The following is a 15,819-nucleotide window of genomic DNA, read 5'->3' as shown; positions in this document are numbered from 1 at the left end:
ACTACACTTGGCCTTAATTTGAGACCGGCCTTTATTTGTCCGTGTTGACCGTGCCCGGCCACTATCAGAGGCCCGGCTTTTAATTGACTACCGGTTTTTATTTGAGGAAATACGGTAGTTTGCTTAAGCCACTGACTAAATAGTTAGCTAAAACAACAGACTAAACTGTTTAAATAGTTGGCTAAAAGTAATGGATAAACGGTTGACACACTCAGCTTCATTACCAATAAGTAGTAGAACGATTGCTTACCGAACCAGCTAAGTGTTGACACTACAGTTGTATGAAAAAATCCAAATATCCACTTTTACATAATTAGTAGTTTTATCCATTTGGAACATAAATTAAATAAAGTTACTTTCAAAAAGACCAAACTCAGATTAAGGGGGCAGATAATCTACTCTTTACACACCTGTGGTTTCTATCATGATTAACAGTGTTATTTTTCTCTCTGCTGTGAATGAATAAAGACACACTGGCCCCACCCATCAAACAGAAGGCCAGGTTCAAGATCAAAGACGCCAAGTGTCACCTGAGGCCCCGCAACAAGGAGAAACACAGAGATTCAACCAAGCAGAACCTGCAAGGTAAAGACATTGTACTGTGTTTAGGAAGCCACTAGCATTTATAATTATATATAACTATATTTTAACTGAAAGTCTGCACTTATCTTTAGTGCTACATTACAACGCATTATAATCTTCTACCTCATGACTCTTCCTCTCCTCCTCCCCATACTTCACCTCTGTATTTTCACCTGGAAGGAGGCCAGTTCCCCTGCACCGACGACTGCCAGGTAACTTTTGTCAACCTCAAGTGCGACTCGTCTAAGAAGCGCCGACGAGGACGCAAATCTCCTTCCAAAGAGGTTTCCCACATCACAGCTGAGTTTGAGATGGAGATGAAGGAGGAAGAGGCTTCAGGTGAGATGTTCTGCCTTACCTGTTTTATCGAACTCCAACTGGAATGAAATAGTAAACATTCATACAGTGCAAAGAAAAATTTACAAAGAATGCATGCATACCTTACAGAAGAGTATGTAGGCTTCCAAAACTGGAAATACTAAATCAATCTCAAAAATTGCTACGAAAAGTCTCTTGTGGTACCGAACCATATACAGAATACAATATGATGTATATAAACAAGCAAAGCATTCAGAAAGAAAAGATTTCATTTTTTGATGAACACCCATTTTTTGCCTCAGACACGTGTAATGTGGACTGTGTGCGGGAAAAGATGAAGCAGAAGCTGCAGAGCACCATGCGGACGCTCAGGAAATCCATCAACAAACAGCAGTTTTACATCCAGTTCTTTGGGACGGAGTACGAGGTGGCCCAGAAACCGTCCAGGGTACCAGAGGGAGCCGAGGCCTGCAGCACAGGGCAAGTCCTCCGAGACGGAAAGTGTGGTTAGTATGGAGTTTTACTAGTTGTCTGTTAGTGTCATGATGTTAATGCCCTGTTTTTAATAAAAAAAGATCAACAGGAGCCACAGAAAGTTACTTCAGAAAGTATCCACCTGTGTCTTCCTCCTCAGTGAGCTGTGGTGTGGGGACGTTCTACAGCGGGGAGCAGGAGCAGTGTGTCCAGTGTCCTCCCGGTACCTATCAGGACACGGTGGGTCAGCTGTCCTGTGAGCCATGTCCCAGCACTGAAGGACAGGGCATCGCTGGCGCCAAGAACGTGTCTCAATGTGGAGGTAAGTCACCATCCTGTCATTACAGTCATTTCAAACGCATCAGATCTTGCATCCTTGCTCCAACAGTACTGAAACAATTGAATTGTATTACTATTCCAAATGTATTAATCATGTTAACACACAAGAGCTGGTCCATTAGAGCAGTGGTTCTCAACCTGGGGGTCTGGACCCCAAGGGGGTCTGCAGATCATTTCTGGGGGTCGCCAGATGGTTGGGGAGAACACCAAGCTCATTATTCCAGGAAGGTTGCGACTCAAAAAAGTTGAGAACCACTGCATTAGAGTACCTTAAATGTTTATCCTGTCTGCCAATCAACTGTAGACTTTCTTTCCTTCTTTTATCTTTGTCATTGCTGAAAATTGGGACATTTTAATTTCCCTTTGGCTAAAAGTGCAGCAGTATTGCTGCAGGTAAAATAAGTCTTCTCTACATTGGCGACATACAGTACATATTACATGCATGTATAATGTGTGTTGGGTTGGCACCACCTAGTGGCCATTCATGCAAAGTGAATCTGATCGACAGCCACAGGAGAGCACCACAGACCAGAAGTGTGTTCAGTTACTGAGCTCTTTGTGGAGAGCGGAGATTAGAAAGATATTTACCAACTGATCCTACACTGAGAAACACTCTTACATTGTGCAATCAGTATCCAACTTCAAACAGTGTCTTAGAGAGACAAAAAGCTACAGATACATTAAGAGGATCACAGAGAAATTAAAGACAGGTGATTTTCTTCTGTCCTTCCCTCAGGTCAGTGTACAGCAGGTCACTTCTCTGCTGACGGGTTCCGTCCATGCCAGCCCTGTGCACTGGGTTCCTACCAGCCAGAACCAGGCCGAGTCCTCTGCTTCCCCTGTGGAGGAGGTCTCATGACCAAGTATGAAGGATCAGTGTCCTTCAGGGACTGTGAGGCCAAAGGTGAGGCTTTGTGTCTGTGTGTGTCATTGTCTTTGTGTGTCAGATAGTGCGCATCTCTTTATGTCTACTTTGTCTGTTGATACAGTATTTCTTTGGTACACACACCATCTAAACAGCACTGTGGCAGCCAAAATGCATTTATATTTATATGAGGGGGGGTTATAATCATGCTTTTATTTTGTATATTCAATGTAGATGCCAGTTTGCCGTTTAAAAAACTATTTTTCTCTAGCACTTTGAAGAATGTATGGCTTTAACTAAAATGTCTCAACAACTATTGAAAGGATTACCATGAAATTTGGTACACACATCCATGTCCCCCTCAGCATGAATTGCAATATCTTTAGTGATCCTCTGACTTTTCACCTAGCACAGGGGTCTTCAATGATTTTTAAGCCATTTTCAAACCTGGGCCTACACTAACATGTAGGGCAGCCTAAAGCCTTTATAGATACCTTTTTTGCATACAATACAAGCTATTCAATTGTTGGCATGATTTTATAAATCATGTTTTGATGTTAAACATACATGTGGCACATTGAATCCTTTTAATTAACTGTGGATGGCCTTAGTGACTACCTTACCTATGGGCCAGTAAGCCTATTATCAAATAGGCAGATTTACATTTGCTAATAATATGTTGCATTTATGTTAAGGTCGTGACACACTAACCCGATTTTCGGCCATCGGACAGTCTGGCGAGGTCAGTGACTCGAGTCTATTCGGTGTGTTCCGTGCCGTCGTCTGTTGGAGGGGCCGTTGGCCTTCATTTTGGCCGATTTGACATGTTGAGTTGGAAGGCGGGCACTGCCGGCAGTCGGGCTCAAATGACTAATCGAATTGGTAGTTTCTTAATTGGAGTGCCAACCTGGAAACGAGGAGTGGGATAAGCGTGACTAGAGTCTCTCAAAATCTGACGAAAATCTTTTAAACTGAAAGCTGCTGGAAATCCAAGCTCTACTGTAGACTCTAAGGCTTGTTTAATATTCTATAGGTTGGTTGACTACCGTGTAATTGGAACTTTTTATCTTATGTGCCACTTTAAAACTGCGTATGTTAATGCTGGCATTTGCAAAGACACAAGCCATTTGTCAGCAGTTTTATTGTTAATGCTGTCATAAAGTAGTGTTCAGATGTTTATGAGATGGCAATTTGCACATGTAGATGATAAAGTCATCTGTACAGGGTTTAGTTCTCTGTTTATATGCTTGCTTTGTAATCTAGGCAGGAATAATATCACAGCTGTGTGATGTATCTTGTAGATGGCCTGTTTATTCTCGTTCATTTTATACTGTGTGTACACTGACTGCCTCCTGTTCCTCCTCAGTGCACTGTGCTCCTGGACATTACTACAACTCCAGTACCCATCGCTGTATCCGCTGCCCAGCAGGAACCTACCAGTCTGACTTTGGGCAGAACTACTGTATCACCTGCCCGGGGAACACCACCACTGACTTTGACGGTGCCACCAATGTGTCCCACTGCAAAAGTAATGTTGTTCAATACATATATATATATATTAGGGCTGTCAAACGATTAATTTTTTTAATCGTGATTAATCTCCAAATTCCTATCGCATGTTTTATCACATGAATAAAATTCTATTATTTTGCATTTCAGAACAGTTTTTAAGTACATATTAACAATGGAAAGCCATTCTTACCAGTGGATCTTGATTGGGAATCAAATGAATGCAAAGAAAGTGACTTTATGAACTTGACTTTAAGATTTGTAATTGTTTATTTTTTATTTACTGTAAACAAAAGAAAAATGTGTGAATCTGTCATTATTGCACAATTCCTACAAGTGCCTAACCTAACTGAGATGTAACACTAACACTTTGCTTATACAGTACAAACAAAATGGTCCAAAAACCAGATGCCACAGCAGGACATTTGTAACCTTTACTTTTTTCTAATAAGGAATGTAACAATTCTCCTGGATAGAAAAGGGGGTGGACAATGTCCCAAATGACAAAAAGTCAAAAAAATGATACAACCAACACAGTCCTAAAACAGTATGCTGATATACATAGTCAATATAGTGTGCAGTAACTCCTAAATAATGTTGATTCCTCACTGACGTCCAGTGATCACCGGTTAATGAGACAGCGTTTGCAGCACCTTGCAGCAGTTCCAGTGTGGCTGCTTTCTCCGTGTCATACAGGCTGTGTATGCATGAAACTACTGTCCCCCTCGACAACTTTTTAAAAGTAAACTTTCCATTCAGAATCTTATTGGCATCCATTTCGGCGTCTCGCGCTCGCCGTCCACTCAAAACGTAAAGTTAGTCTACTACTCTTTGGCCGGCTCGCAAGCCCAAACAAGTGTGTGCGGCGTGCCTGTTTTGTTTCCGGTCTAGCTAGATCTGGTGTGGTGTTGGTGTGTGGTGGTGTAGTTTTTCTAACGTTACTAGTTGTTGCAACAGCCTGTGAAAAAAACTAAAAAGTTTGCTAGGCCAAAAAGAACGTTAATCTCGCGATTGACATTGAAAAATTGATGCTGTTAAAATGGGTTTGTGTTGACACCGTTAATAACGCGTTTAACTGACAGCACTAATATATAAGTATATATATATATATATATATATATATATATATATATATATATAAGTATATAACTGATAGCCTTATATAAACTGATTGATAATGAGTGCCAGATGAGAATACAGTAGGCTTCAAGTATAGAGCTCAACAGTGTGGTTCTGAAAGTAAAAATCTCATTCATTTTCTCTGTAAGGATTTTGATTATTAGCCATAAGATCTAAACCAGGGGTGTCAAACTCATTTTAGTTCATGGGCCAAATCCCCCTAATCTGATCTCAAGTGGGCCGGACCAGTAAACCACTCCAGAAAGATCAGAGACTGATCATAGAAATCTGCCACAGAGTTTCTTGTCAGCTTGATGTTGGCAAACGCTAGTTGCTTCTGCTACGACAGCGTTCTAAGGCCGTTGTAGGAAAAAAATAATGTTACGGACCCGGGAGAGAGGGGTAATATTCTGAGAAAAAACTCAGAATTTCTAAGATTAAAGTCATACATTTACGGAAAAAGAACTCTGATATTCTCTGAGATTAAAGTGGTAAATTTGAAATTGGAATGAATTACTTCTCTGCAATTTTCACACTTTGCAAAGTCATCCAGTGGGCCTGACTGGACCATTTGGCGGGCCACTTCTGGCCCACGGGCCGTATGTTTGACACCCCTGGTCGAAGCCATCCAAGGTAGACTGACCACGAGCCCGAGGTTGTGAAACGAAAGTTTCTGCTCCTGTAGAAGCCACAATTTATTTTTAAATCAACCTTGTATCAAGAAAAACATATTTTATTTGCAATTTCATGGAAAAAATACTACACTACCCACAATCCTAAGCGCAACAGCGGCGCCTCTATGTGGTAGAGCTCGCTTTAACCATGGAAATGTTTACCGCACCTGCGAACGGCTAGAGCGAGCGGCTGTCACCGAAGTCTATGATCGTTTCTGTACACACAGTCTTGTACCTTTTTACCTTTACCTTTGTACGTTTTTTTTTCTCTCGTAGCTGGTTGGCTTGGTTCCAGGCCTAAAACTTTATATACAGGCATTTAATGAAACATCAATGGAGAGATGGAAAATCACTTTGGGAACCAGAGCCGTTCCAAAAATGGGCGGTCACCGTTTTTGAGCTCTATTGACAGGAGTCATGTTTGTTTCTATTATTCTTCCCTCAGACCAGCTGTGTGGAGGCGAGTTAGGCGAATACACAGGCTACATTGAGTCTCCTAACTACCCTGGAGATTACCCATCCAACGTGGACTGCGTCTGGACCATCAACCCACCACACAAGAGGCGGATTCTCATCGTGGTACCAGAGATCTTCCTCCCCATCGAGGATGAGTGTGGAGACGTGCTGGTCATGAGGAAGAGTGGTAAAGAAAAAAATCACAATAATACAGATATTTTTTACCAGTTGATCAGACAGATCCATGGTCTTTATGTTGGTAGTCTGCAAAACTCAAAATGCAACGGTAATGTCCATTGCCAGCCAAAGGGTTGTTCTGTTTCTGTGTGTGGTTTTGCTTGAATGTTAACCTCTGGCTGTACATCAATGAGGTATTTATTTCTATGTTTCCCCACAATAAGCCTCTTTTACACATGATTAATAATGCAAAAATGACACTCATGATGCCTATAGGATAAACACACACAAATTATTCTTCAGTGGCAAAATAGATTATTAGATTAGATTTCATTGCACATTGTCACAAGTGCATAGCAACGAAATGTAGTTGGCGTCCAACCAGAAGTGCTTTAAGCAGTGATTGAATAACATATGCACACTACATACAGTATGTAGTGTGCATATGTTATATACACACTACATACTGTAGTATGTAGTGTGTAGGGATGGGGATCGTTAATTTGTATTGATATTGATACCGTTTTAGAGACTGCTTAACTATCCAAGTCTTTACCGATAGCATTATCGATACATTTCTATAATTTGGTGGAAAGACGAGACGAAAAAATTCTTAATCTTAACAGAAGTATTATTGCTTTTATTGCAGAAACTGTGAGTCTGTGACTGTTTGATTTCTTCTGTCTCTGTCGCTGTTTCTGTTTTAACGAGCTGATTCAGCGGCCCACAGAGCGGTGCTCTCCGTAGCCGGTCCGACTGTGTTTTGGACGATTTGCGGTGGGGAGGCTAGTCTTTACCTATGGTCTTTAAGCACACACTGTGCTTGTGAATCATTTTCCCGGTTCACGCACGTATCTATTTATCTATTTCTAGATAGCAGTATCGATAAACTCGTACCTTATTCATTTTCGTGTTTTGAGAAATTTGGAACCAGGTCCTTAATAGAACCGGGTCTCAAGACTCATCCCTAGTCGTGAACCATACCACAGTTTGATTGACATTTTAAGGTCATTTCAGACCATTTGACAAAACCATCCTCAACTCAAATTTGCTCAGTTGTCATGAGACTAGATTCTGAGCAAGACAAGCCAGTCTAGGACTTCTCATCTGTGTTGGCTTTGTTTAAAGTTGAGTATGACAGTTCATTCTTGACAACTTGACTGAAACAGCAGTTGACAAAACAATCCCAGGTCATCCCTATTATTCCAATAGCTTAGTATTCTTTGCACTAAAAAGGTATGTTTAAAGGCTTTAGGCTGCCCTAAACGTTATTGTAGGCCCAGTTCAATATGCAACTTAGTTTTATACAATATATGTAGTAGGGGGTCCCTGATCCATCTTTCTTTCAGTTAAGGGGTCCTTGGATTGGAAGACCCCTGCCTTAGGACATATGCAAACCTGCGTCGTTTAGTTCGGTTCAATCCGACTCTGGTTTGTTTCCCCCTTTGATACAATTAGTTGGGCACATATGAACACGGCAATCATACAGTACATACAGAGATGCTTTCTCACAGAAGTATGCACTAATCCTGAGTTTACTTTCTCACTCCCATACACATGTAACCGAAAAAAGCGGGGTGAAAGTTCTCATGTGGCTTTTAGTTACGCTAAATGATTTTGGTTCAGAATATATTTAGTATGGAAAGAAACTGAACCACGTTTACCAACTCAAAGTGGTGGAATGTAACTAAGTACATTTACTCAAGTACTGTACTTAAGTGCAAATTAAGATTTCTGCACACAAAACACATGTAGTTTATAAAATACGATGCTTTATTATAATTTGAACTAGCCAACAATATACAGGCTTACAAGTCCAGCTGAAATGATTGGACCATTAAACACTGAGTTGATTGACAGAACTGTTTGGATCATTTCCAGTTTCTAAATTAGGAGGATTTTACTGCATTGAGCACTTTTAATACTTTAAGTACATTTTCCTGATGATGCGTACATAATTTTTTTCCTTAAGTTTAACTTTCAATGCAGGACTTTTACTTGTAAAAAGAGTATTTTTACAGCATGGCATTAGTACTTTTACTTAAGTAAAGGATCTGAATACTTCTTCCTAACTGCCAACTTATCTCCTGATACATACCAGATGATGAACTACATGTCTATAAAACCCTAAGGATGTGGAAAAGTACTATTGACTGCTAGTGACATGTTTGTACTCTTCCTCCAGCCCTTCCCACCTCCATCACCACCTATGAGACGTGTCAGACCTATGAGCGGCCCATCGCCTTCACCTCTCGCTCTCGCAAGCTCTGGATTCAGTTTAAGTCCAACGAGGGCAACAGTGGCAAAGGGTTCCAAGTTCCCTACGTCACCTACGACGGTGAGTCCCCTTCCACACAGCTCTCACATCTCACATACAGGCTGCCGTGACTGGCTTCCTAATCATTTAAAAATGATCAATTTACTTGTGAATCATGTGATTAATTATTTGTTGTTACTGATTTTTCTACCTTTACTCTATCTACTCTATGATGTGTGGTTCCCTGTCCTGTTCCAGAGGACTACCAGCAGCTGATAGAGGACATAGTGCGAGATGGCAGGCTCTACGCCTCCGAGAACCACCAGGAGATACTAAAGGTATTTATCAGTCTTAGATTCCCCACACACACACACACACACACACACACACACACACACACACACACACACACACACACACACACACACACACACACACACACACACACACACACATATCCCTAGTCACTACACTTTGCACTAACCTTCATCCTGGACTATACATCTGCCCTTTGCACATACTGTATTTTTTGTTTTTGCATTCTGCACTCCGTCCATTCATGTCTGTATTTATTGTTTATTTCTTATTAATGTTAAATGTTTGTTTGTGTATGTATGCACCATTCACCAAGGCAAATTCCACGTTGGTGTAACTTACTGTGGTAATAAACCCTTTTCTGATTTTCTGAGAAATAAAGGTTGAAAAAGTCCTCACCTCCTATGATTGGTCCATGACACTCTTTGTCCTTGTGTCCTCCCTACAGGACAAGAAGCTGATAAAGGCCCTGTTCGACGTGCTGGCCCATCCCCAGAACTACTTCAGGTACACGGCACAGGAGTCCAAAGAGATGTTCCCTCGCTCCTTCATCAAGCTGCTGCGCTCCAAAGTCACCAGGTTCCTAAGGCCATACAAATAGACAGGGCCTCTCTGCTGTCCTGTTAAATCCAGCAACCTAAATGTAAACCCCACCCCCCCGCTCCCCCTTGTCTACTTCTCCACGGCATTGGTCAATACGTTTTTGTATCCATTTTATGATTACACATTTTTCCTCAATCCTCACATGCTGCCTTTCCTCCTCTTTGACCCCTTTAAGTAGTAACACATCACTAACTGACACCCTTCCCTCTAGCTACTGCAGCTTTTTCTGTAAGGTTTGACCGATATGGGTTTTTGCAGGCCAGTATTCATATTTTTATAACAAAGCAGAAGATGCCTGATATATATTGTTTCCTTAAATTTGACAATTTAATACCTAACATGTATTGAGTATTGAGGGGGTTTTCTCAGTTTGGTACGGTAACATTTAGCAGCTCCTTAAGGCAGGGTGGCCCTGCGTGCCAGTGAAGGTGCAATATCTGCAATACTGGTGGTGCATCGTCTAATTGAATATTGAATACTGAATTGAGTATTTTTCAACAAATAAACAACAAAATGAAAAATATATATATAGATTCAGCATAGCAAACCTCCATATTCTATGTCTGAGGTTGGTTTCAGTAACAAGTAGTGGTGGAATGTAACTAAGTAACAAAGTACTGTACTTAAGTACAGTTGTTGAGGTACTTGTACTTTACTTGAGTCTTTTCTTTTCATGCCACTTTCTACTTCTACTCCGCTACATTTCAGAGAGAAATATTGTACTTTTTACTCCACTACATTCATCTGACAGCTTTAGTTACTAGTTACTTTACACATTCAGATGTATTATAAATTAAACTAGCCAATATATAACTAACAATATAACAGTTCAAAAGTCCAGCTGAAATGATTGGACCATTAAACGCTGAGTTGATTGACAGAACAGTTTGGATCGTTTTCAGTTTCTAAAATGGGAGGATTTTACTGCATTCAGTACTTTAACTTTTAAAACTTGAAGATTTTCCTGATGATACTTACATACTTATACTGTATGGCAAATATGAAACAGCAATAGTAGCTTAGCATAAAGACTGGAAACAGGTAAACAGCTAGCCTGCGTTTGTCCAAAGGTATCACAGTCCGCTCACCAGCTGAAACTCAGTAATACACACGTTATACCTTGTTTGTTCAATCCGTTCTCGGCCCGACGCCACGACTTCCTGGTCCTCATAAAAGCAGTAGTTTTTGTACCTTCAGACACCGCCACGCTAGCTGGTTCCCCCTGTTTCCAGTCGTTATGCTAAGCTAAGCTAACCCCACTGCTGGCTGTAGCTTCATATATTGTATAGTTGATGAATACGAGAGTGCTATTAATCTACTCATCTAACTCTCGACAAGAAAGTCAATTTCCCAAAATGTCGGACTATTTCTTTAAACATTGTGTATTAGTAATCTGTAATCCACGATCAAGTCATTCATTATTATTATTATTATTATTATTATTATTATTATTATTATGCATTCCTAAAGTCATATTGTAAAGTGGTACTCCCAGTATTTAATGAATGGCCAGTATGAGCAAACCAATGTATCGGTCAAACCCTAATTCTGCACACCATGTACTATTTCTTCTTCTCTCCCGTCCATCCCCAGATTTCTGCCCCCTTCATTCATGTTTTTCTGCAATCCTTTCTTTCCCTCCCTCCACCTCCCTCATGTTATTTTGCTCTGCTTTGTTTTTTCTGTGTTGTTGTTTTGTTTTTTGTAATATTTATACTGAACATGTCAGAACTTGCAGAAGCCCGCATCACAGATGTACAACGCACATACACGTATGTAAGACGTGTATGTTTGTGTGGACATACACAGGTGTATGTGCATGATGTGTTGAGAGATGTATTGGCCCACACGGTGTCCAGGGATGTATTGTGAATTGGATTTCTCTATTGGCCCCGATGTGCACGAGGCGGAGATGAGAAAACAGTCGGTGCCCTTAAAACATATTTTTAACACAAAAATGATTTGAAAGACATGTTAAAGTGGGGAAATGTAACCATTCCACCTTTAGTGGGTGCTTTATCCATTTGAGCACAGGGAAAGATACAATGGGGTGAATCAGAAAGTCTATATAGTAATTTTTTTAAAATAAAAATTAAAAAAAAGATAAATAGCAAGATGAGATAAACTACCTGCAAGTAACAGATTGTTACTTTAGAGAGAAATGTATGTGATGTAACTAATATTTGGAACTTTAATTGCACTTGAATTTTATATTTTAAACTGTAGGAAAAAAAAAAAAAAGATCTAAGTTACGTATTTGTTACCTTTTTTTTTCTTTTTTTTTTTTTTTTGTTGTTTTGAAATGTGCCACATGTGGCGGCTCCTGTTATTGCCCCCACTCTGTAGCTTGCAGTGACCCCCAAAATCTCTCATTTACAGTAGCTTCAAGTCCCATTCTCACACACACACACACACACACACAGCGAGAAAAACATTTAGGTTGAAGCTTTAGCATCTTACATCTGTATGTTAAACTAATGCGCACATAGAAAAGACAATGTGAGCATTAGATCACTCATACTTACCACCACTACAGCGTGTCTGTGTTTTCACTGCCCAGTCCTGCTTCATCCCTCCAACGTATCCTAGAGCTGCCAGAGAGAAGAGGCATCATCACAAAAGCTTCTTGTATGATGGCACTACTTACATACTACATACAGTATATGCCTGTTTCTAAAAAAAACTACTTACAATATCTGCATTCACCCAGATGCAATCTCTTTCCATTAAATAGGAAGTATAGTGTGTATACTATGCTTTTCTTTTATAACCCAACTAAATGTTTCTGTGTCATTCCCAATGGTACTAATATGTCTATGAAATCCTATACCATGTATTGAAGATGGGCTCTATATCGGCACAATGGGACTGGAGTTGAAAAGCACGTACAGTATGGTGTGACTGGAGTCGGTCTGGAGGTGACTGTAGTGGCAGTCAGAGCGAGAGGGGTTTCCTATCTGACTGTCGGTGTGTCCGTAGCACTTGCAGCGTCAACGTTGAGCCAGTGAACTTTATCTGTGTGTTGTTAACCCATAAAGAAGCAAGCCTTCCCTGACTGATGATTATTTTTTTTTTAAATGCTTGTTGGTGTTAAAGCTCATCTAGAAACTAAACTCATGTCATTCATGAAAAGAGAATGCTTCTCGTCTTTGTGCTGAGCACAAGGAATATTTGGGAGTATCAGTGCTCATTTAGAGCTTATCAAAGCTCAATGATTATAGATTAAAGGGGAAGTTTGGATATTTTGAAGTGGGGTTATGTGAGGTATTTATCCATAGTCATGCTATATTTGGAATATTTTCAATAATGTTTCACTAGTGTGTATGAAAGCATTTCAGTATAGTGTGTGAGAGCATTTCACTTATGTATGTATGTGTGTGAGGTAATTGTGAATAATGTCCCAGATGGCCCCTCATAGTTTCTATGCTCTTTTCTAAAGCCACCAGACTCCTTTGACAGAAATCCATTTCATTTTTCATTTGACCTCGCAGAACACGGTAGCTGCTGGTCCAACCTACGTTCATACGTACCTCACTGTATTTGACACTTGATTCCCCCCCCCCCACAAATTCTATAAACAGAAACTTTCTTTATGCGCAGTATATTTGTATACGTCATCCTTGTCTCCTCCTTGTTCGACTCAAGCCAACCTCCATTTTCCAGAGCCAGTTGTTTAGGAGAAATCAACACAACAAGTTTCCAATGTTAGCCTATGAGCGTTCAGAAAATGGCGAAGGGAGGGTCTTCAGCCAGGACGACCGGCAGAAGGAAAAGACGTAAGACCGCAATGTACTAGTTTTTAAACTTGATCACCCACCATCAAAGTGACAGAAACATAACAGTCTCATAGAATATACTGTATATGGGTTACTTTTTGCTAATATTTGTACTTCTTGAAGGGATACACACATTAACAGATGCTCTTTGTCCGATGCCAGTTGTAATTCATGCCCAAATGATTTGCCCAAAATGTGTCAATCAAACTAGTGTGTGTGTGTGTGTGTGTGTGTGTGTGTGTGTGTGTGTGTGTGTGTGTGTGTGTGTGTGTGTGTGTGTGTGTGTGTGTAAGACTTGCCCCCAGAGACAGATTAGCCAATCAGGTTTATCTTTTCACGCATTTATATCTTATGGGACTTTATACTGTGCTCTTTGTCGGAAGTGTCCGTAATACAGCGAGTAAATGTTACCCCTGTCTTGATCGATGAGTTTGTTTGTTGTGTGATTTTGGTGTTTTAAAGAGTTAGGAAATAACAAAGCTAACAGAAACTAACCGATGGAGGCAGCAGTAGACCACCAACTCCCGTGTTCTGCGAGGTAAAGTGACTGTTTTTGTCAAAGGAGTCTGGTGGCTTTGAAGAGAGCGGAGATAATGTGTTCAGTTCCTCGTCGGAAAGAGGAGTCTGACGGCAAGGTAAAGCGGTGAAAATATTTAAAATCTAGCGTACACTTAAAATGAAATTGGTCTAAAAAAAGGTTTAGCTGCTGTCCTCCGTCCAGCAGTGTCAGTACTCCCGTCTGCTTCTCCAAACTGGTGGCGTGCCGACCGCCATCTACTGTAGCCAACACACTGACTATGGAGAAGTACCTCAATCAACCACACTTTAAAAGATCCAAACTATCAGTTGACGACCATACTGCAGGTTGTGCATGTTTTAGCCTAATAACTGCAAAGCGTGTCCATGACATCCACATTAAATTATTTGATCTGATTTAAAGCATCTAACTTTTGATTTTCATAGTGCACTGAAATGAAACCAACAAGACAGGAAGGTATATAAGAAAACGTGTACTTTGAAAACGGTCTGTAGTCATGTCAATTATTTGTAATCAATAGGCTAAAAGCAGGCAACACCACAAGAATGGTCCTGAATGGCACTGATCAGTTAGAGGTTGTATTCCAAAATAAGATCATAAATGTATTCCAAATTAAGATATTATTAAATGGAAAGAACCCATAACAAAATGGGGAAAAAGACAACAAAGTTTTACAGGCATTGCCTCATAATCACCCCTTTAAAGTATATATATTCCTAAATGTCGGTGAGGTCACTGGATTGTCATTAGGTATAGTTCCAGGCCTTGCCAATTAGCTTCCACACAGACAAGTTATGGTACGGCCTACTTCCTGTTTGAGGTGGGCACTGTTCAATATGAGTGTTATGAAAAAAAATGATATGAAATGCTCTAAAATTTATAATTGACTGTTTTTTTTCATCCTGAGAATGTATTCTATTGTGAGTGTGTGTGTGTGTGTGTGTGTGTGTGTGTGTGTGTGTGTGCGTGTGAGTGTGCGTGTGTGCAAGAGAGAGAGATTCTGAGTGTGTGTGTGTGTGTGTGCGTGTGTGCGAGAGAGAGAGATTCTGTGTGTGTGTGTGTGTGTGTGTGTGTGTGTGTGTGTGTGTGTGTGTGCGTGTGTGCGAGAGTGAGAGAGAGATTCTGTGTGTGTGTGTGTGTGTGTGTGTGTGTGTGTGTGTGCGTGCGTGCGTGCGTGCGAGAGAGAGATTCTGAGAATGTGTGTGCGTGCGTGCGAGAGTGAGAGAGAGATTCTGAGAGTGTGTGTGTGTGTGTGTGTGTGTGTGTGTGTGTGTGTCTGTGTGTGCGAGAGCAGTGAGTTTTTGTGCCGGGCGCCTGTGACAGAGAAAGAGACTGTGTGTTTGTACTTTAGTCCAATTTGTAGAGGAATAATTTTAACATTTGTGTTAGTCGGTTGTACCCAAAGAGAGAAACTGTAACGCAGTGTTGTGCCATTGTTTGGTCCATGAAACTCCAGTACTGAACAAATTAAATAAAACAGTAGCAGAAAACAGACTCCGGTTGTCTTTTTTTGTGTCCATGTAGAATGTGAAACAGACACAGAGAAGCCCTTGGAGCGGCTCCTATCTGCTCATTATATCTCTTATCTTTCCTCAGATGTGGCTCTGTGTGCCGTTACACACAACCGGCCTGAAGTACGCTCTCGGAAAATGTAGCTGACGCTGCTAATTTTGCTCTTAACTTCAAGTGACACAATCAGTACAGCAGATCTGGATGCTACATCAGAAACACTCATCATCATCCGCACTGGGGTGATATTTTTTTTTCTCCATTCACATTCTCTTTCTTTGTCTTAAAGAGAAAGTGGATGTGAAATA

General features: G+C 40.6%; 1 protein-coding gene across 2 annotated transcripts in view; it reads left to right on the top strand.

The window, feature by feature from the left end:
• scube1 (signal peptide, CUB domain, EGF-like 1) overlaps positions 1–15,496 on the top strand; it is a 134,929-nt gene extending 119,433 nt beyond the window's left edge. For both annotated transcript variants that reach the window (XM_078281325.1, XM_078281324.1), the window contains 10 exons: positions 469–585; positions 763–921; positions 1,203–1,406; positions 1,535–1,696; positions 2,450–2,617; positions 3,945–4,106; positions 6,326–6,523; positions 8,699–8,851; positions 9,029–9,108; positions 9,534–15,496. In XM_078281325.1, the coding sequence (XP_078137451.1) occupies positions 469–585; positions 763–921; positions 1,203–1,406; positions 1,535–1,696; positions 2,450–2,617; positions 3,945–4,106; positions 6,326–6,523; positions 8,699–8,851; positions 9,029–9,108; positions 9,534–9,686 (1,556 nt within the window). In that variant the 3' untranslated portion in view covers positions 9,687–15,496. The remainder of the gene's footprint in view (positions 1–468; positions 586–762; positions 922–1,202; positions 1,407–1,534; positions 1,697–2,449; positions 2,618–3,944; positions 4,107–6,325; positions 6,524–8,698; positions 8,852–9,028; positions 9,109–9,533) is intronic.
• The last annotated feature ends 323 nt before the right edge of the window (positions 15,497–15,819 follow it).

This window comes from Sander vitreus, chromosome 23 (assembly GCF_031162955.1).
Source record: "Sander vitreus isolate 19-12246 chromosome 23, sanVit1, whole genome shotgun sequence".
Lineage (NCBI taxonomy): Eukaryota > Metazoa > Chordata > Actinopteri > Perciformes > Percidae > Sander > Sander vitreus.
Note: the sequence above shows the minus strand (reverse complement) of the source record. Positions and strands in the feature narration are given on the sequence as shown.